This window comes from Myotis myotis, unplaced genomic scaffold, assembly GCF_014108235.1.
Source record: "Myotis myotis isolate mMyoMyo1 unplaced genomic scaffold, mMyoMyo1.p scaffold_m19_p_1, whole genome shotgun sequence".
NCBI classification, from domain to species: Eukaryota; Metazoa; Chordata; class Mammalia; order Chiroptera; family Vespertilionidae; genus Myotis; species Myotis myotis.
In genome coordinates this window covers 151838790-151861811 of record NW_023416313.1, presented here as the reverse complement: position 1 = coordinate 151861811, position 23022 = coordinate 151838790, and the positions used below count along the sequence as shown (strand labels likewise).

Here is a 23022-nt window from a genome sequence, read left to right as displayed (position 1 = left end):
TGAATTTTTTTCAAATGTTTTTAATCTCCGCCAAAATTTTAAGAAAAAACTAGTGTCTTGCTATGTTGGTATGCATTTATTTAATTCAGAACAAGGTTAAGTATTTTATATATAGGTAAAGAGAAGCATGTGTAAAACCATTGATATTTTCACTCTTATTCTTTTCTTCTACTTGGGATTTATGACATCATTGTCACTCTTGTCCCACATCTTTTCCTCTCTCTATCTAGTCAGAATCTCCTCCACAGAACCCACAGTGTCACTTTCTCTTGAACTTATCCTCCCTCTCTAAAATGGTGGGGCCATGCACTGGCATCCTTTACTTCTTTCTTTCCTTCTTCCTCTAAATAACTCATCTTGTCTTCCTAATTTTCAGAGATCAGAAATTTACAACTCAGGTCTTAAAAATTGTTTATATGGATTTTGAAAGAACTTGACAATGCAATCATAGATATGGTATTAATATACTGAGAGATGTCCAAATTATGAAACTCAGTCACTTAATTATTTCATACTAGAGGCCTGATGCATGAATTTGTGCATGGGTGTGGTCCCTCAGTTTGGCCAGTGAGATTGGCCGATGAGGGCCAGCCAGCCAGGGGGAGGGAATGCAGGAGGTTGGCTGTGGGAACGCATTGACCACCAGAGGGCAGCTCCTGTGTTGAGCATCTGTCCCCTGGTGGTCAGTGTGCAAGATAGCGACCAGACGACTGCTTTTATATGTACAGATAGTTAAATAATTTACAAAAAGCCTTTAATTTATGGTCATATGTGATATATAAATATGAAATAATGACATTTAGAAATACAACAGAACTACCCATTCAAATAAGTAAAAGGATTCTTACTCTGTACAATCTATTTTGGCAATGAAATATAAAACAAAGGAATATGGGTTGTGTTGTGACTGAAATGGTCTCCAAAGGCATACATCAGCCTCTGTCTAGTTTTCTGTAAACTATTAATTGCCCAAGATTAAGTAAGGTCAGTGCCATATTCCCTAAACAAATGTCTCTTTACTCTCCTCTTTCAGGTTTCATGAGCGTTGTCACTGCTGACAGAGAGAGGCAATGGACAAAGCCAATGACTCTATGGTGTCTGAGTTTGTGTTCCTGGGACTCTCCAGTTCAAGGGAGATCCAGCTTTTCCTCTTCCTCTTTTCCATTGTGTTCTATGTGGCAAGCCTGATGGGAAACCTCCTCATTGTGCTAGCTGTGATCTCTGACCCTCATTTACAGTCCCCCATGTACTTCCTGTTGGCCAACCTTTCCATCATTGACTTGATGTTTTGCTCGTCCACAGCTCCTAAAATGATTTATGATCTTTTAAGAAAGCGTAAAACCATCTCTTTTGTGGGCTGTGTAGCTCAGATCTTCTTTATCCATGCAGTTGGGGGTACAGAGATGGTTCTGCTCATCGCCATGGCCTTTGATAGATACGTTGCCATATGTAAGCCCCTCCACTACCTGGCCATCATGAACCCACAAAGGTGCATTTTGCTTCTAGTCACTTCCTGGATTATTGGCCTTATTCATTCAGTGACTCAATTGGCTTTTGTTGTAAACCTGCCTTTCTGTGGCCCTAATGAATTAGACAGCTTTTTTTGTGACCTTCCTCGATTTATCAACCTTGCTTGCATAGAGACTTACACATTGGAATTCATGGTTACTGCCAACAGTGGATTTATTTCTGTGGTTTCCTTTTTAATTTTGATCATCTCTTACATCTTTATTTTGGTGACTGTTCAGAAAAAATCTTCAGGTAGCAGTATGTCCAAGGCCCTCTCCACTCTGTCAGCTCATGTCACTGTGGTTGTTTTGTTCTTTGGGCCATTAATCTTCTTCTACATGTGGCCGTTTCCCACATCACACCTGGATAAGTTCCTGGCCATCTTTGATGCAGTTATCACCCCTTTTCTAAATCCAGTCATCTATACTTTTAGGAATAAAGAGATGAAGGTGGCAATGAGGAGACTATGCATTCAGTTATGAATTAAAGTTTCTTAAATATACTGAGGATGTATAAAAAGGCAAAGTACACTAGAATTTCAGATGGATATGAACTAAATAAGGTATGTTACATTTAAACAGAATGTCACCATCTACTAGTATGTGTTGTGTCCTGTATTTTTTTTTCTTCTCCAAATTGAATTGTGGTGTTCTGGGCTCTGCTTATATAAGAGACCTAAGACTACAGATTGTGGCTCTTTTACCAATGGTCTGACCTCTCTTTAGTGGCAATAGAATAAATATAAATGTTAAATAACACTTTTTAAAAGTCAACATATGGCTTATTGTCCATGTTCTATTTTCCCCATTTAAATGGTCTGTCTTACTTTCAAAATAAATGTTAATTTTTTATGTCATTGGATTTATCTTACTATACAGATGCTTTATGTTCTATATTTCCAGTTCATTATTATTTAGTGTCCCTCAGTTTGATTGCTAAGCTGGCTTTTTCAGGGTCCAGGGAGGAGACAGAAACCATGTTAGTTTTTTGAACACAAAAGTTTGATACAAAGAATTGTTAATTAAGTATAAAGTTGTTAACTTTAAAAGTATTTGAAAAGAATGAAATCTAAAATATCACAGACATAGCATTTGTAGGAAGCGGCTTTTACTCTAGAGAAGAGTTTAGAATTATTAAAACTTACAAACAAAAAAACTATCCAAAGCTTGGGGGAAGGACCGGTGGAGCTGAAGCTCAAATACCTGAGGAGTGGGTGCTGCTTGGCTGGTGTTAGTGCCTCTGAGGGTAGAGGAGGGCTTGTGGGGCAGGGGCACAACCCCTGAGGAAGGGGGGGCCACTGGCTAACACGTGTTCCTGAGGAGGGTGTGATGAGCCAAATTTCTCTAAGGTTGGAAAACAGCTGCTGCCTTGGAAAGAAACCAAGCTTGCTGAGGCGACAAGTGTGGATGATGGATGATGCCCACAGGCACAGTGAGCAGAAGAGGAGGCCAGAGGCAGCGAATAGAAAGGAGCAATAAGTGCTTCTTCCTCTTCTAACCTTGAAATCTTCCTCTAGTGCCCTTTAATGGCAGAGTGGCAAAAAGGAATTACTTTGCAGAGCCTCAGCTCCTGCATCAAAGCTGAAAGATAATAGCTATAGTGTATGCAGTTACTTAGAAAACTATTAAAATTCTATTGGGATCATACAATTTTTGAACTTTAAAGTAAATTATAAATAATCTTATAGAGTTTCCCTATTTTATGAAATCTTAGGTACTGGAAAAATTAACCAATTAGCTGAAGGTCATAAAAGGAATATATAGAAGATCCACATCTAGAATCTAGGTTGACGGACTCCTGTTTTTTTTTGCTGTCTTCTGTCATTTTATTTATATTATTTTTAACTTAAATTATTAAGTTAAAATATTTTGTTTAAAATATTACATGAATCTCCCCCCCCCCATTGTCCTCTCCCTGGCCAGTCTCACCCCTCAGCACATGCCCTCATCCCCCTACTGTCAGTGTCCATTGGGTATGCTTGTATGCATGAATATAAGCCCTTTGGTTGATCTCTTACCCCCTCACCCCCCACCTTCCCTCATAGGTTGGGCAGTCTGTTCGATGCTTCTATGACTCTGGTTCTATTTTTGTTCATCAGTTTATGTTGTTCATTATATTCCACAAATGAGTGAGATCATGTGATATTTATCTTTCTCTGACTGGCTTATCTCACTTAGCATAAAACTCTTCAGTTACATCCATGCTGTTGCAAATGGTAAGAATTCCTTCTTTTTTACATCATTGTAGTATTCTATTGTGTAGATGTTGTAAGGCCTCTTTAGAAAAGTGTCTATTTAGGTCCTTTGCCCATTTTTTCATTGTATTATTTATCTTTCTTAAATTTGAACAATGAATTTTGGAAATCAAAGCCTTATCAGTGATAACATTAGCAAATATGTTCTTCCATGCAATGGGTTTTGTTTTTTAGTTGATGGTTCCTTTTGCTGTACAGAAGCTTTTTATTTTGATGTAGTTCCATTATTTTCTCTTTAGTTTCCATTGCCATAGGAGCTATATTGATAAATATATTGCTATGACATATGTCTGCTATTTTGCTGCCTAAGGCTTCTTTGAAGATTTTTATGGGTTCCCGTCTTATGTTTAAGTCCTTTATCTATTTTGAGTTTATTTTTGTGTATGATGTAAGTTGGTGGTCTAGTTTCATTTTTTTGTATGTATCTGTTCAATTTTCCCAATACCATTTATTGAAGAGACTGTCTCGACTCCATTGTATGTTCATGCCTCCTTTGTCAAATATTAATTCAGCATAATGGCTTGAGTCAATCTCTGGGTTCTCTATTCTGTTTGATTGGTCTATATGTCTGTTCTTGTGCCAGTACCAGGCAGTTTTGAGAACCTGCTTGGTAATATAACTTGATATCTGGTATTGAGATCCCTCCTACTTTGTTCTTCTTTCTCAAGATTGCAGCCATTCAGGGTCTTTTAAAAAAAAAAATATATATATATATATTATTGATTTTTTACAGAGAGGAAGGGAGAAGGATAGAGAGTTATAAACATCGATGAGAGAGAAACATCGATCAGCTGCCTCCTGCACACTTCCTACTGGGGTTGTGCCAGCAACCAAGGTACATGCCCTTGACTGGATTTGAACCTGGGACCTTACAGTCCGCAGGCCGATGCTCTATTCACTGAGCCAAACTGGTCCGGGCTCAGGGTCTTTTTTTATTCCAGGTGAATATTTGGAGAGTTTATTCTGTCTTTGAAATATGCCATTAGTATTTTAATGGGGGATTGCAGTGAATCTGTAGATTGATTTGGGTAGTACGGACATTTTAATGATGTTGATTCTACCAATCCATACACGTGGTATATTCTTCCATTTATTTATGTCTTCCTCTGTTTCTTTTTTCAGTGTCTTGTAATTTTCTGAGTACAAGTCCTTTACCTCCTTGGTTAAGTTTATTCCTAGGTATCTTAATTTTTTTGTTGCAATGGTAAATGGGATTATTTTTTTAGTTTCTCTTTCTGTGAGTTCATTATTGGTGTATAAAAAAAGCCATAGATTTCTGGGGGTTAATTTTGTATCCTGCTTCATTGCTGAATTAATTTATTAAGTTTAGTAGTTTTTTTATGGAGTTTTTAGGGTTTTCTATGTACAATATCATGTCATCTGTGAATAATGACAATTTTACTTCCTCTTTTCCATTTGGATGCCTTTTATTTCTTCTTCTTGTCTGATAGCTATAGCTAGCACTTCCAGTACTATGTTGAACAGGAGTGGTGAGAGTGGGGATCCCTGTCTTGTGCCTGTTCTTAGGTGAAATGGTTTTAGTTTATGACCATTGAGTATGATGTTGGCTGTAGGTTTGTCATATATGGCTTTTATTATGTTGAGGTATGATGCCTCTATTCCCACTTTGCTGAGAGTTTTTATCAGGAAGCAGTGTTGGATTCTGTCAAATGCTTTTTCTGCATCAATTGATATGATTATGTGATTTTTGTCTCTCAATTTGTTTATGTGATGTATTGTGTTTATTGATTTGCAGATATTGTACCATCCTTGCATCCCCGGAACATATCCCACTTGGTCATGGTGTATGATCTTTCTAATGTACTGCTGGATCTGATTTGCTAGAATTTTGTTGAGGATTTTAGCATCTATGTTCATCAGGGATATTGGCCTGTAATTCTCTTTTTTTGTGGTGTCTTTATCTGATTTTGGGATTAGGGTAATGCTGGCTTCATAGAAAGAGCTTGAAAGTGTTCCTTTCTCTTGAATTTTTTGGAATAACCTTAGGAAGATAGGTTTTAGTTCTTATTTGAGTGTTTGGTAAAACTCCCCTGTGAAACCATCCAGTCCAGGGGTTTTATTTGCTGGAAGTTTTTTGATTACTCTTTCAATTTCATCAGTATTTATTGGCCTATTCAGGTTTTTATATTTTACCTGATTGAGTTTTGGAAGGTCGTATATCTCTAGGAATATGTCAATTTTGTCAAGGTTGTCCAGTTTGTTGAAGTAGAGTTGTTTGTAGTATATTTTCTTTCTTTCTTTTTTTTTTTTTTTTTTTTTTACGATTCTTTGTATTTCTGTGGGGTTGGTTGTTACTTCACCTCTTTCATTTCTGATTTTATTTGGGTCCTTTCTCTTTGTTTCTTGGTGAGCCTGGCTAGAGTTTCATCAATCTAACAATTATTAGAATTAATAAATGAATTTGGCAATGTAGCAGGATACAAAATTAATTCCCTGAAATTTATGGCATTTTTATACACCAATAGTGAACTTAAAGAAAGAGATAAAAAAAAAACCAATCCCATTTACCATTGCACCAAAAAATTAAGATACCTGGGAATAAACTTAACCAAGGAGGTAAAAGACCTATACTCAGAAAACTACAGGATACTGAAAAAAAGAGATAGAGGAAGACATAAACAGATGGAAGAACATACCGTGTTAATGGATTGGTAGAATCAACATAATTAAAATGTCCATACTACCCAAAGCAATCTACAGATTTAATGCACTCCCCATTAAAATACCAACAGCATATTTCACAGACCTACAACGAACTCTCAAAGAATTCATCTGGAATAAAAAAGACCCTGAATAGCTGCAGCAATCTTGAGAAAGAAGAACAAAGTAGGAGGGATCTCAATATCAGATATCAAGCTGTGTTACAAAGCCACTGTTCTCAAAACTTCCTGGTACTGTCACAGGAACATACATATAGACCAATAGAATAAAATAGAGAACCCAGAAATCGATCCAAACCACTATGCTCAATTAATATTTGACAAAGGAGGCAAGAACATACAATGGAGTCAAGACAGCCTCTTCAGTAAATGGTGTTGGGAAAACTGAACAGATACATGCAAAAAAATGAAACTAGACCACCAAATTACACCATACACAAAAATAAACTCAAAATGGATAAAGAACTTAAACATAAGATGGGAAACCATAAAAATATTACAGGAATCTATAGGCAGCAAAATCTCTGACATATGTCAAAGCAATATCTTCACCAATACAGCATCTTGGGAAATGGAAACTAAAGAGAATATAAACAAATGGGACTACATAAAAATAAAAATCTTCTGTACAGCAAAAGAAACCGTCAACAAAACAACAAGAAAGCCCACTGCATGGGAGAACATATTGCCAATTTTATCACTGATAAGGCTTTAATCTCCAACATTTACAGGGAACTCATACAACTTAACAAAAGAAAGATACAGGTGCCTCCCTGTGGCTACCCGTGTTCCGGAACCGCTAGGTACCAAACCCGAACCCGCTGCGCAGGGCGTGGGTGGGGCCATCGTCCTAGTCCTACCGACTCCACCCGCCGCCTGGAGGACCAGGCCGTTTCCCAGACTCTACCAACGTGCGCTCCTTTGCCCCTGGAATGCTCTCCCCTTAAACTCGGCTCTCTGGTGGTCCAGACTCTGCTGAAATCCCGCTTCCCTGGACGGGCATCCTCTCTTCGACCTTCCCCCAGCCCTTGCTTGTTTCACTGTCCCCAGGTTTAATAAATGTTCTCTAAAATTCAAAAAGAAAAACAAAAACAAAAACAAAAAAACCAAAAAAACACACACACACAAATAAACAAAAGAAAGATACACAACCCAATCAAAAAATGGGCAACGGAGGTAAATAGATGCTTTTCGAAAGAGGACATAAGGAAGGCCAAGAAACATATGAACACATGCTCAAAGTCCTTAATCATTCGAGAGATGCCAATCAAAATGACAATGCAGTACCATCTCAGACCTGTCAGAATGGCTATCATCAACAAATCAACAAATGACAAGTGCCGGCAAGGATGCAGAGAAAAAGGAACCCTCGTGTACTGTTGGTGGGAATGCAGACTGGTGCAGCCACTGTGGAGAACAGTATGGAGTTTCCTCAAAAAACTAAAAATGGAACTCCCATTTGGACCCAGTGATCCCACTTCTAGGACTATATCCCAAGAAACCAGAAATACCAATCAGAAAGAATATATGCACCCCTATGTTCATAGCAGCACAATTTACTATAGCTAAGATTTGGAAACAGCCTAAGGGCCCATCAGCAGATGAGTGGATTAAAAAACTATGTTACATCTACACAATGGAATACCATGCTGTGGTAAAAAAGAAGGAACTCTTGCCATTTGCAACAGCATGGATGGAACTGGAGAACATTATGCTAAGCGACATAAGCCAGTCAGAGAAAGATAAATAACACATGATCTCACTCATTTGTGGAATATAATGAACAAAATAAACTGATGAACAAAAACAGATCCAGAGACAGAGAAGCATCGATCAGACCATCACACCTCAGAGGGAAGGTAGAGGAGGGTGGGGAAAAGGGGGAGAGATCAACCAAAGGACTTGTATGCATACATATAAGCCTAACCAATGGACACAGATACCAGGGGGTGAGGGTATGAGTGGGTGGGGGAAGGGGGGCAATGGCGGGAAAAGGATACAAATGTAATACCTTAATCAATTATAATAAAAAAAGAACCAGCTCTTGGTTTCATTGGTCTTCTGTTTTTTTTTGTTTTGTTTTTTTTGTCTGTATGTTGTTTATTTCTCTCTGATATTTATTATTTCCTTCCTTGTGCTTACTCTGGGCTTTTCTTGTTGTTTTCTTTCTAATTCTTTAAGTTGTAGGGCTAGATAATTTATTACCATTTTTTCTTGTTTTTTTTGAGCTAAGCCTGTAGAGCTATGAACTTCCCTCTCAGGAATGCTTTCTCTGTGTCCCATAGATTTTGGATTGTTGTCTTGTCATTGTCATTGGTTTCCATAATGCTTTTTATTTCTTCTTTGATCTCTTTGGTAACCCAATCATTGTTTAATAGCATGCTATTGAGCCTCCAAGTGTTTGATTTTTTTTTCACTGTTTTTATTGTAGTTGATTTCTAATTTTATGCCATTGTGACTTAGAAGATGCTTGATGTGATTTCTATCTTCTTGAATTTGAAAAGACTTTGCATGTGTTAAAATGTGTTGTCTATCTTTGAAAATGTCCCATGTGCACTTGAGAATAATGTATCCTCTGTAGTTATGGGGTGAAATGTTCTGAAGATATCAGTTAAGTCCATCTGAGTCATTTATGATTGATGTTTCATTGCTGATTTTTTGTTTAGAGGATTTATCCAGTAGTGTCAATGGGGTATTAAAGTCCCATACTATGATTCTATTGCTGTAGATCTCTCCCTTGATATCACTCAGAAGTTTATTTATGTATGTGGATGTTCCTGTATTGGGTGCATATATGTTTACCAGAGTTATATCCTCTTGTTGAATTGCTTCCTTTAGTATTATGAAGTGGCCCTCCTTATCTCTTGTTATGGCCTTCACTTTGAGGTCTATTTTGTCCAATATAAGTATTGCTACCCCAGTTTTTTTTCTCATTTCCATTTACCTGAAAAATTTTTTTCTGTTCCTTCACTATCAGTCTGTGTGACTCCTTTGTTCTGAGGTGGGTCTCTTGTAGACAGAAAACATATTGGTCATGTTTTTATTTGTTTCTTTTTTTTTTATTGCTTAAAGTATTACAAAGAGTATTACATATGTCTCCTTTTCCACCCCCTTGACATTCCCCCAGCCTCCCCTCCCCCCCATTGTCTTATGTTCATTGGTTATGCTTATATGCATGCATACAAGTCCTTCGGTTGGTCTCTTACCCTCCCCCACCCCTCCCCAGCCTTCCCGCTGTAGTTTGACAGTCTGTTCGATGCTGCTCTGCCTCTGTATCTATTATTGTTCATCAGTTTATATTGGTCTTTATTATCCATAAATGAGTGAGATCATGTGGTATTTTTCTTTCATTGACTGGCTTATTTCACTTAGCATAATGCTCTCCAGTTCCATCCATGCTGTTGCAAATGGTAAGAATTCCTTCTTTTTTACAGCAGCATAGTATTCCATTGTGTAGATGTACCACAGTTTTCTAATCCATTCATCTACTGATGGGCACTTAGGCTGTTTCCAGATCTTCGCTATGGTAAATTGTGCTGCTATGAACATAGGGATGCATATATCCTTTCTGATTGGTGTTTCTGGTTTCTTGGGATATATTCCTAGAAGTGGGATCACTGGGTCAAATGAGAATTCCATTTTTAACTTTTTGAGGAAATTCCATACTGTCTTCCATAGTGGCTGCACCAGTCTGCATTCCCACTAGCAGTGCACGAGTGTTCCCTTTTCTCCACAACCTCTCCAGCACTTGTCGTTTGTTGATTTGTAGATGATAGCCATTCTGACAGGTGTGAGATGGTACCTCATTGTTGTTTTGATTTGCATCTCTCAGATGATTAGTGACTTTGAGCATGTTTTCATATGTCCCTTGGCTTTCTGAATGTCCTCTTTCGAAAGGTGTCTATCTAGGTTCTTTGCCCATTTTTTGATTGGATTGTTTATCTTCCTTTTGTTAAGTTGTATGAGTTCCCTATAAATGTTGGAGATTAAACCCTTATCGGTAATAACATTGGCGAATATGTTCTCCCATGCAGTGGCCTTTCTTGTTGTTTTGTTGATGGTTTCTTTTGCTGTGCAGAAGCTTTTTATTTTGATGTAGTCCCATTTGTTTATTTTCTCTTTAGTTTCCAATGCCCTAGGAGCTGTATCAGTGAAGAAATTGGTTCAGCATATGTCTGAGATTTTGTTGCCTTTGGCTTTCTCTAGTATTTTTATGCTTTTCCATCTTACATTTAAGTTCTTTATCCATTTTGAGTTTATTTTTGTGTATGGTGTAAGTTGGTGGTTTAGTTTCACTTTTTTGCATGTATCTTTCCAATTTTCCCAACAGCATTTATTGAAGACACTGTCTTGACTCCATTGTATGTTCTTGCCTCCTTTGTCAAATATTAATTGAGCATATTGGTTTGGGTCAATTTCTGGATCCTCTATTCTATTCCATTGATCTATATGTCTGTTTTTGTGCCAGTACCAGGCAGTTTTGAGAGCCGTGGCTTTGTAATACAGCTTGATATCAGGTATTGAGATCCCACCTACTTTGTTCTTCTTTCTCAGGATCACTGCAGCTATTCGGGGTCTTTTTTTTATTCCAGATGAATTTTTGGAGAGTTCGTTCTAGGTCTGTGGAATATGTTGTTGGTATTTTAATGGGAAGTGCATTGAATTTATAGATTGCTTTGAGTAGTATGGACATTTTAATGATGTTGAGTCTACCAATCCATGAACATGGTATGTTCTTCCACCTGTTTATGTCTTCCTCTATCTCTTTTTTCAATGTCCTGTAGTTTTCTGAGTATAGGTCTTTTACCTCTTTAGTTAGGTTTATTCCCATGTATCTTAATTTTTTGTGTGTGATGGTAAATGGGATTGGTTTTTTAGTCTCTGTTTCTGTAAGGTCACTATTGGTGTATAAAAATGCCATAGATTTCTTGGTGTTCATTTTGTATCCTGCTACATTGCCAAATTCATTTATTAAGTCTAATAGTTTTTTGATGGAGTCTTTAGGGTTTTTTATGTACAATATCATGTCATCTGCGAATAAGGACAGTTTTACTTCTTCTTTTCCCATTTAGATGCCTTTTATTTCTTCTTCTCGTCTAATCTCAATGGCTAATACTTCCAGTACTATGTCGTACTTCCAGTACTATGTCGTACTTCCAGTACTATGTCGAACAGGAGTGGTGAAAGTGGGGATCCCTGTCTTGTTCCTGTTCTTAAGGGAAATGATTTTAGTTTTTGTCCATTGAGTATGATGTTGGCTGTGGGTTTGTCATATATGGCTTTTATTATGTTGAGGTATGGTCCTTCAATTCCCACCTTGCTGAGAGTTTTTATCAGAAATGGGTGTTGGATTTTGTCAAATGCTTTTTCTGCATCTATTGATATGACTATGTGGTTTTTCTCTCTCAATTTGTTTATGTGATGTATCACGTTTATTGATTTGTGGATATTGTACCATCCTTGAATACCTGGGATAAACCTACTTGGTCATGGTGTATGATTTCTCTGATGTACTGCTGGATCCTATTTGCTATGGAGTAATATGATTACCTCAATCTTTCTTATGCATCTGAGGCTAAAAAAGACAGAGATTCAAATCTTGTTACTCCCTCTTAATATTTTAAAGTGAACCTCCTTATTCATATTATTACTACCTCCAAATGATAAGCACAGTAAGGGACAATGGAATTATTTCAGTGACTGAATTCTTTTGTTAAGCTCAACAAATGTATAGTAGGTCTCCTTCATTTCAGGAAACTGTACAAGTTGCTTTGGAAAACACAAATATGAATTAGACAAAAGCCCATATTTTCAAAGTGCTTATTTCAATATGGTAATTTATTATTTATAAAAGTCACATTATAAACTATTTTAAATTACTTTTTATAGTTTATTCTTTCACTTGCCTAGATTATTTATGTATAGAGAAAATTAATATTTATAAGGCTGCTTCATGTAATTTTTATCTCTTGGAAAGTAAATATTACCAAATGACATAGGGATGCTTTCTTTCATTGTAATAGGATTTAATGTGGCAAAAACTAAAAAGGACAGAGATTGAGTTTTGTAGAGTTCAATGTCATTCATCCCTCTTGTGATTCATTATCAGCTTTCCCCGTTGTTGCTTTAATCACAACAAATACAGTTTTAGGAGACAATTTCCTTGACTAATTGATGTTAGTTTTGCAACCCCAGGTCACCATAGCCTTATTTGGTCACTATCCTCCCGTGCAGTTAATTAGCTATTTTTTCCATGTATGGAAACATTTTTGAATACCTCTTGAGGTAATGATCCGTGAATAGCTACAAGGGAAGGATGGGGTGAAGTTGACAACAAGAAGGAGATATTTAATTAGATAAACTGCAACATAAGAAACACTCAGGTAACATTTTGTTTTTTGTTTGTATCAATTAAGCTTTGACCTGAAGGCAAGAAGAACAGATGGTGGTGGTAGTGACATGATGAGCACAACAGGAGAATAAATATGAGTGGTTGTAGATATGGAGAGCAAGAATTAACCTAATTTTTATCTTGGACTTGGAAATGACCCGGAGATTCAAAGGTTTGACTGAAGACACATTGCAGAATCTGGAGTTCACACTGTAGCCAGGACTAGGATGTAGATTGATTTGTTATCTGGACCCAGAAATCTTTAGAGACAGTTATTAGTATTGAAAGAGAAGACAAATGTGTGTTATCTCATAACAAGTTTGTTTTCTGTTTCGCTTCTATCTTTAGATAACTAAGAAATGAAGAGGAGAAAGTTCATTAGGTAGTAGTAATAAGTAAAGTTAAAAAAAATAAAACCCCAACTTCATAGAATCAACATGGAGAAAGAGTGCTTGAAAACTTGGTTAAAAGAAAAAGATCTAAATATCTCACCTTAAAATAATACAGTGTCAGTTAAAACTAGGTGATGAAGGAACAGAGGAAAATATGTAAATGTATGATGTTTAACAGTCAGCAATCAATCTTTCTGTTTTTTATTTATGTTTTAAAACATTTATAAGAAAATTTTGTAGGTCACTATCATGAAATGTTTGGTGGTTAAGTAGGAGTGATTGGACAGAGTGACAAAGATAAAGAGATAGAAGGTAAATCCTATGAGGACAGGCTAAAGGAATTGAGGTGAATAGATCTGGAGGGTACAGATGAATGATCCTTATTTGACTTCACCAAGTTCAAAGATATTAAACATTTTTCTGAGAGGTTTACTGACACCTTTATATTCACAGAGAAAGAATTAAATGGATATTGGCTTAATTGAAAGAAGAAAAATTTTCCTTTTGTAATGAAGAACATTTGTGCTATCCTATATAATAAAAGCCTAATATGCTAAGTGTCTGGTGACTGGTCAACTGTTCAACCAATCAAAGCATAATATGCTAATGATATGCTAAGGCCGCTCAACCGCTCGCTATGACATGCACTGACCACCAGAAGGCAGACAGTCGACTGGTCAGCCAGTCACTGTGATGTGCATTGACCACTGCAGGGCACATACTCTGACTGTTAGGTTAGCTTGCTGCTGGGGCCTGGCCTATGGGGACTGAGCAATATGGACCGGACATGCCCTGGACCCCTCTGATCGTGCATCAGTAGGGTCCCTCGGCCTGGCCTGTGCCCTCTCCCAATCTGGGACCCATCGTGGGATATTGAAGAGCCCATTTCTGTCTGATCCTGCATGCCACTCCCCTTGGGAGGGTGCCAGATGCAGGGCTCATGGCTGGTGAGCACTGCTGTGGCAGTGTAAGCCTCTCCTAATTGGGACTGATTGGACACCAGCCTGTGGCAGGCGCAGTGGGGCCAGGGTGAGCGGGAGCAGCAGGTAGGAGCTACAGGTGGTGTTGGACTGTGGGTTTTGGCCCGATCCCCACAGGCCACCCAGAGGGACCCCACCTGTGTATTAATTCATGCACCGGGCCTCTAGTTATGTTATTAAAAAGCAGGAAACCAAGGAAGAAAATGAATTCTCAAACCTCATAAACTGATAAAAAAAACCCCAACAACAACAACAACAACAACAACAAACAACTTACATGTCCTGGATGGAGAAACAAGACAAAGGAATTGGGTCAGAATATATTTTTAGATCTTTTCCAGCCAAAATTATTTTATTAATTGGGGATAATGAACTTCTTTCTCTCTGTCACTCCCACCCCCCCAATTTTAAAATGTGACATCACTATGACTCTATTCTAAGAGGCTGCCCAATTCTAATTCCATATAGCTGAAGATATTTAAATCATCATTTCATTAAGAATCTGCATTTGTTATTTATGATCTTTTAAGTAGTCTGAATAAGTGATGGCTATAATTCATGTCATTATAATTCTTGAGAGTAACAGGTAGATCAGAACTAGAAAACTCAACATGAAAAATCTAATAATGGCAATGATCTTAGGAGACATGGAGGGTCTGGGATGCTTCAAAGTGATCAAGCACCCAGAACCTAGCATCTCTCACTAGAAGCCATTCAGAGATTATATATAACTCTGAGCTAATAGATAGCTAAGAAATTTTAAGATTTGAAGACAGAACTGGGTAAGATTTTGGATCTGCTGATATTTTCTATTGATATTATTTTGTCTTCTTTGCTTTTTAAGGGATTGTAAAGTAGGTACATTTTGTCTTTGACCCCATTTCTCCTGTTCTCAGCTTTAGCTCTTATTCCTGGGTTCTGCTTCTCTCCCGCTGAGCTCATCTGCTCTTTACCTGTCTTCTGCAGCAACCTATCCAAGCTAATCCTTTTTGGGTAATGAATCAGGTTTAAAATGGGTCACTAATATCTTTGTTGTCAAAAATGTTCATTTCTTGCCTGAATAAGATCTGAGCTAAGGAACACCATCTAGTAACTTGTTTGTAACAGCTTAATGGGGCACCCTTCCCTTAGCAATTGGTAAGTAAAACTAGGGAATTCAGTATGTTAACCTAAAAGAAAGAAATTCTAATGCTAGGTGCAATACAAAATAATTTTGGGTCCTGGGACTTTTAAGATTACAAATCTGAACAAGCTCCCATTCTCCCATTTCTTCCTCTTTGTCATAATTTTTCATTTAACGGACCTTGCTCATCTGCTGCATCCTGCAATCCAATTTTGCTTTGCTTTCCCTTTTTCTCATCTTTCTATGAATTTTATTTTTGATTTTAAAAATGTACTTAACATTTAAAAAAAGTGTCTTTCTTGCCTTCTGGTTGGATTCAGTCATACAAAATCTCATATTGTTTTTCTAAATGACCTCATAAATCTTCTTCTAATTTTGCTAACTCTATTTCTTATAAATTCATTAACAGTCAAATTTACCACTATTTCTTTTGCTGTTCTTGTTTGTTAGTTTTTGCTATTCAAATTTCAATGTAGAAGAAGCACCACTTATATTTTACTTCATAATATATTCTCATTGTTATAGTTTGTTAATGGGAGCCTTAAAAAACTTGGTTAGAAGCATTTCTTCCCTTAGTAATATTTTTGCTTAATTTTTCTGCCTACTTTTAGAGACAGTTCGATTAATTAGTTCATAGTTCATGACACAGAGATTTGGTTATAGTCATAAACCAGTTTATACAACTCTTAAAATTGTCCTGATAACCTTACAGTCTCATTTTATATATGTTCAATTTCTTCATTCCTTTCTTCCACATCTTTATATTATCTCTAAGGCTTAGCACTTTATAGATGCCACGTATGTATTTGTTGCTAGGCACTTTATAGATGCAATGTATGTGTTTATTGTCTGAGTGAGTGAAAAAGCCATGAAATCTTTCTCCCACCATCGATTTTGAGCTGCTTTTCAATTAGTTCAGATAATTATGATAGTGAAATAAGTCAAAGATAAATATCATATTGTTCCACTTTTATATGAAATCTAAAAAACACACACAAATGAGTGAACAAACAAAACAAAAGAAAGCAGATGAATAGAAACATAGGCTGAAGAGATGATTACCAGAGGACCAGGGGTGGTGGGGGGTGGGGGGTGAGAAAGGTGAAAAGGAATATAGTCAATAATATTGTGGCAAATTTGCACAGTGACAGATGATTATAACATTAGTGGGGTGAACACATCTAAGGTATAAAAATGTTGAGTCACTATATTGTATATCTGAAACTAATGTAACTAATATATAACTACTATCTATAATAATAAAAGAATAATATGCTAATTAGACCAGACGACCTTCCGGATGAAGCCAGGGCTGCGAGGGAAGCCCGGGTCACAGGTGCCAGAGGGAAGTCAGTGATGACAGCCGGGGGAAGGAAGGCCTACTCTTGCATGAATTTCGTGCATCACGTCTCTAGTACTTAAATAAAAAAGGTGAACCAGTTATAAAGTTGTTAACTTGGTATTTAAAAGCATGTAAAGATGACTGTCTATACTAATAAAAGGGTAATATGCTAATTAGACCGGACATATTCCAGACGACCTTCTGGATGTCCTTCCGGACAAAGACATGGTGGCGAGGCCAAGACAGAGGCAGTTAGGGGCAATCAGGCTGACAGGGGAGAGCAGTTAGGAGGATCAGATTGGTAGGCAGGTGAGCGGTTAAGGAGCCAGCGGTCCCAGATTCTGAGAGGGATGTCCGATTGCCGGTGTAGGCCCAATCAGGCCTAAACTGGTAGTCGGACATCCCCTGAGGGGTTCCGGATTGGAGAGAGTTCAAGCTGGCCTGAGGGAGGTCCCCCCCCCCCATGCAGGAATTTCATGCACCAGGCCTCTAGTATATTTTTAAAAAGGTAACAACTGTAGGAAACAGCCACTATTCTTAGGGTTGGAGAAACAAAATTAAGAAGTTAGAATTATTAAAATTTAGTGAGTTAGAAAAGGGGTCCTATGAAGCTGAATCCCCTTCTTTGGAGGAAGTGTATCTTGGCTACTGCTTGTTTCTCTGAATTCAGGTACTGAAAAATTAACTAATGAATTACAGCATATCTTCAAGTGTTATTAACCTTTCTAGAGAGGAAGAGCTGCATCTAATAGGTCAAAATTGCATTTTCTGTCATGAATATGGATTACTTGAAAGGCAAGAATTCTTGTCAATGTTATGTCTCCAAATGCCTGAAATGATGCCTGGCATTCTGGGCACTCAAAATATTTATGAAGTTAATGAACAAAAATTATCTAGAGAACCATTCAGGAGTCAGTTATAAACCTGGTGTAACTAGTCGTCCAAGACCATATTGATTGGATGATTATCATAGGCTTCTTTCATTGGTGGACATTAGTTGTTCAGGCTTGGTCTCGGTGTAGTTGGAGTCAGAAGTCACTTAAATGTAGTTTCAGGGAAAAAGTCAGGACGTTTCATATCTGTCCTTTCTCTGATATCTTTCACCTTCCTGATAGGCTATTTGAAATTCCCTATGTCAGAGTCATTGATCAGTTTTAATATTTTCCTTTTTCTCACATGTAAGAAAGTTGTGGTGTACAGAATAATGGCCCCCAAAGATGTCCATGCCTTTATTCCTGGGCCTGTGAATATATTACCTTACATGGCAAAGGGGACATTGCAGCTGTGATTAAGATTTTTGAGATGAGAAAATTATCCTGGATTGTCTGGTTTAGCCCAGTGTCATAGCAAGGGTCCTTATAAGAGAAGGGTAGGAGTCAGAGCCAGAGAGGCTATTGCAGTGATGCACTCCAATGGAGGCAGAAGTTAGAGTGATGTGCTTTGAAGAGAGAGGAAGGGCTCCTGAGCCAAAGAATACAGGCAAGCTTGGAAGACCCATTTTGGCTTTTTCATCTCCGGAACTGTGAGGTAATACATTTGTGTTTTTAAAGCCACCATTGCTGGTAATTTGTTACAGCAGAAATAGGAAACTGAAACAAAAGCTATTTAATAAAAATAACTTTTAATGGGAGTTAGGGTTCTTGATTCTGGTATAAACTCTTACCGATTACTTAGTGATAATGAGCAGGTCACTTCCTATATTTTTTTCTATATTGATTATTTCACTAATGAACATAAATGTTGTACTAAATCAGGAACATCCCATTGAAAGTGGACCTCTGATGGCTTTTCGCTGGTGGTTCTTTATCCCTAAAAATTGTAATTTTGTCTTTACTTCCCCATACTGGAATCTATCTAATGTCCTTTAGTTTTTTGTTTTTTTCCTGGATTTTATATCAATCATCATCCTCTCTCAATTACAGACACAGACACTGCCTAGCTCTTTTTACCCAGTTTATTTTTTAAATTTCTGTCATTCTTTTACCCATTCAAAATGTATTTTGAGAAAGAAAAGAGACAACTTTTATGTGGCAGAGTTCTTATCTTTTGTGACCCAATGTGTGTGTGTGTGTGTGTGTGTGCATGTGTGTGTCCGTGTGTGTGTACACACTAGAGGAGGAGATTGTCTCAGCTCATCACATATTTTATGTGAGAAATTGAGATTTTTTGAAAAAGTGAGTATTATTTATAAAATAAATGAGTCCCCCCCATTTTGAAATGTATTTGAAATGTATCTGAAAGGTCCTTTATTCAAAATTTTTAAATTAATATTTGGGACCTCATATTTCTTTCAATGATAGAATTTTCTTGTGCTAATATTACTTTGTATAAATAGTTACAGGAATGAGGCTTGGTATCTTGTGATAATTCCTGATTGATAACACAAAAAATACTGTTAATATGAACCTTACTGAATTATAATTCACTTTCTTGTCTCCAGAGTCATTCTTTAGTCCATTAATATTTTTCTTCATTCAATAAGTGTGAAGTACTCATTAAATGACTATATTAGTCACTACTGGTGATTGTGATGTAGGTGAGACTGCTTCTGTGAACCAAACATAGTTCCTGTACTCAAGAAGCTATACTTTAATTTGAGAGATGGAAATTTATATAATGATGAGAAGCAGAGCAAAATAAATGCTAACAGTGCAGAGGGAGTATAGAAATGTACAGATTTGGAAATTTTCACAGATGAGAAAACATTAGAGCTGGGACATTGAGAATTTGATTCTGTGCTTTGGAGAATAGAATGAGAGAAATCTTAAAAGTTGAAAGATAAAAAAATTTAAAAGTCTAATAGAACAATATAAGTAACAAAAGAGAGACTTTGGAAGCTATATGCTGTGCATAAAAAATTGTTAGGTGGAGATATGAATGGCTGAAATACTATAATTTATAGGAAATCATAGTCAAAAGTATTTGAAGATAACTTTTATGTTATTGAAGTAGAACACATTGGACAGGAGGATATAAAATATGCATGTAATCCTAAAGAAAGAAAAAGTAAAATAGATCCAGAAATGTAATTAAACTAGTAATAATAGTTTTGAAAATCATAATGTCATGTGGGAACCAGCTGACTCCTCTAAGTAGAAGTCCAGTGTTCATGTAGTGAAGATCATTTGGTTGTGTGAGATGTTAATGTTATGATTGTTTTCATGGATTGAAGACTTTCTTTATTGAACACCAAAACTTGGCTATCCATTTTTTTCCCCATTTTCTTCCTTTTAGATTACATGAACATTGACCTTGGTGCTTGAGAAAATGGATGGACTGAATCACTCCACAGTATCAGAGTTTGTGTTCCTGGGACTCACCAATTCATGGGAGATGCAGCTTCCCCTTTTTGTCTTCTCCTGTTTGTATTACTCGGCTGGCATGATGGGAAACCTTGTCATTGTGTTCACTATAACCTTCGATGCTCATCTGCACTCCTCTATGTATTTCCTCCTGGCTAACCTCTCAGTCATTGATATGTTTTTTTGCTCAGTCACAGCCCCTAAAATGATTTATGATATTTTCAAGAAGCACAAAGCCATCTCCTTTTGTGGATGTATTACTCAGATCTTCTTCACTCATGCTGTTGGGGCCGCTGAGATGGTGCTGCTCATCACTATGGCCTTTGATAGATATGTGGCTATATGTAAGCCTCTCCACTACCTGACTATCATGAGTCCAAGAATGTGTCTATACTTTTTAGTCACTTCCTGGATTGTTGGCTTTACCCATTCATTGATCCAATTAGTTTTTGTGGTAGATTTGCCTTTTTGTGGCCCGAATGTATTGGACAGTTTTTACTGTGACCTTCCTCGACTCCTCAGACTTGCCTGCACAGATACACTAGAACAGGAGTTCATGGTTACTGTCAATAGTGGGCTTATTTCTGTGGGATCTTTTGTCTTGCTGGTCATTTCCTACATATTTATTCTGTTCACTGTTTGGAAGCACTCTTCAGGTGGTTCATACAAGGCCCTCTCCACTTTGTCAGCTCATATCATTGTGGTGGTTTTGTTCTTTGGGCCGCTGATGTTTTTCTACACATGGCCTTCTCCCACATCACACCTGGACAAATATCTTGCTATTTTTGATGCATTTATCACTCCTTTCCTGAATCCAGTCATCTATACATTCAGGAACAAAGAAATGAAAATGGCAATAAAGAGATTGTGCAGTCGTCTTGTGCATTACAGGAAGATTTCATAAATGAATTGGTTTTGATGATATGGAACTATAGATTCCCCCTCATGCTGGATGCAGAGAAAATATTATGCAATTTCAGAGAAATACTCAAGACTTAGGCCATGTTATATGCCTAGAGATCTAGTATCTATTAAATTATGGTATCTATCTCATCATTAAATTAGAAATGATGCTATTCTTTGACACTCTGTACATCAAAGTGTTAAAGACCAAATCATATGTCTTTTGTAACTTACATGGTCTAAGAAAGTGCCATGTAATTGAGCAAATAATAGTTTATCTTTTTTCTATTTTAGACTGATTATTCTATTGATAGATGGAATATGCATTCGTATTATTTTCTTCTATTTACTACGTAACTGTTTTGATTTTAATTTTCTTTTTTTCCTAATCTGCTACTTCTTATTTCCCCAGTACCAAGATATTTTGCCTCCTTATCAGGCTCCTTTATCTGTCAGTATGGGAAATTGTTAATTCTGTATTAGAATCTTGAATATAAAGCTAGAATGAGTAACCAACATCAGTTGTTCTAATCCCCTCAGTTGTACATGCTAAAACCAAGGAATTGAAGGGTGACTGGAATTTTTTCAGAGACACACAGCCAGATATTACCGGAGATAGTCAGGCACCAGAAACTGTCTCTGGTTCCTAGGTCAGTTCCCTTGTCCTTCAAGTCAATATTATATTTAAATTTCTGCTCATATTTCACTCTTTTAACTTTTTCTTATAGGTATATTTGAAAAGAGATCTTTACACCTCCCATTTGTATTCCTTCTCCCTATCAAATTCCCATTAGCATTTAGCACTTCTTTATCAATTCTAAATCCTTTCCTAATTTCTACTGCTAACATACATTTCCTTGCTCAGGGCCTACCAAAAATGAATTTTAAACCATTGCTTTAATTATTAAAAAATGTTTAAAATTCATTATTAACAGTATTTTTTGTATACAGTGGTGTTCATAGAGATCTTTGATTAAATTCTATTTTGTAGGCCTGAAGTTCCTCCCAAATATTTACAATTAATGATGTTCCTTTTTTTTTGATGGGAAACAATGTGATTGATGAATTGTGTATTCTGCTTTAGTAAGTCACACTGAGATCATTGTGCTTCTCCCAGAAAAATAAATGTAAAATATTTCAATAAATAGAAAATAAAAGATTTACGAAATATGTGTGCAGGTTTTCTTTACCCAGAAATCGTGCAGTCTAATCTAGGTATTGCTTTAAGTATTTTACCTTAAATTTTATGAAGCAGATATCCTCTTTATCCCCATTTACAGAGGAGGGATCTGAGGCACAAAGATGTTAAATGTTCTCAAGGTCACAATCTTCCAAAACTGAATCAGAAAGAATCAGAAAATCTGAATAGACAGATTACAACTAATGCATTTGAAGCAGTAATAAAAAAAACTTCCAACAAGCAAATGTCCTGGACTGGATCGCTTCACAGGTGAATTTTACCAAATGCTTAAAGAAGATCTAACACCTATCCTTCTCAAACTAGTCCAAAAAAGGCAAGAGGAGGGAAGATTCCCAAGCTCATTTGTACACTCAATACTTATATAATTGTATTAACCAATATCACGCCAATAAATTAAATAAAAATGGTCCTCAAGATCTATTGAGTAATAAGCCTGGCTCAAAGTGTTAGAGTGTGGATTCAGGATCTGTTATCCTAACTCCCACACTATGAATCTCTGATAATAAATAATACAATAACTTATTTAATTGAGAACAATTTCTATTTGTTAGCTTTCCACACAAAAGGGGACCCCATCACTCCCAAACAGAGGAGAGACTACAGCCTGGTTTGTTTATAGTTATGATGTTATGCTGTATGTAAATGGCCATTGCATTAAACTTTTCTCAGAGATTGCCTTGAAGAATAATGGTGAAGGAAAACCCTTCTAGTGGAAAGAAACTCAGGGAATACCTTTCATTGTACACTTTCTTTGGAAGGAAAGATGGCTTGTGGCACAAATCTTACCAATTTGTAAGCAGGACTAACGGTTTGTTTAGTTGTTCAGAGCCTAAGAAAGAATAAACTCATAAAACATTGGTGTTCTGGGGAGAGGTATGTAGGTGGACTTCTCAGAAAAGCACAGAAAACGACAGTATTCATGACCATGTGAAATCCTATTAGAG

General features: G+C 36.8%; 2 protein-coding genes across 3 annotated transcripts; both read left to right on the top strand.

The window, feature by feature from the left end:
* Nucleotides 1-970: 970 nt before the first annotated feature.
* Nucleotides 971-1991, top strand: LOC118664395 (olfactory receptor 4F6-like). 2 transcript variants are annotated; one of them, XM_036324466.1, is made up of 2 exons: nt 971-1010; nt 1081-1991. In XM_036324466.1, the coding sequence occupies exon 2, from the start codon at nt 1092-1094 to the stop codon at nt 1989-1991; it is 900 nt and encodes a 299-aa protein (XP_036180359.1). In that variant the 5' UTR covers nt 971-1010; nt 1081-1091. The 2 variants fall into 2 exon arrangements, with proteins under 2 accessions (XP_036180359.1, XP_036180350.1); XM_036324457.1 differs by lacking the exon at nt 971-1010 and having other exon boundaries at nt 1071-1991.
* Nucleotides 1992-19930: 17939 nt separating this feature from the next.
* On the top strand, nt 19931-20878 carry LOC118664390 (olfactory receptor 4F15). The gene has a single exon (XM_036324444.1). The coding sequence runs from the start codon at nt 19940-19942 to the stop codon at nt 20876-20878; it is 939 nt and encodes a 312-aa protein (XP_036180337.1). The 5' UTR covers nt 19931-19939.
* Nucleotides 20879-23022: the final 2144 nt, after the last annotated feature.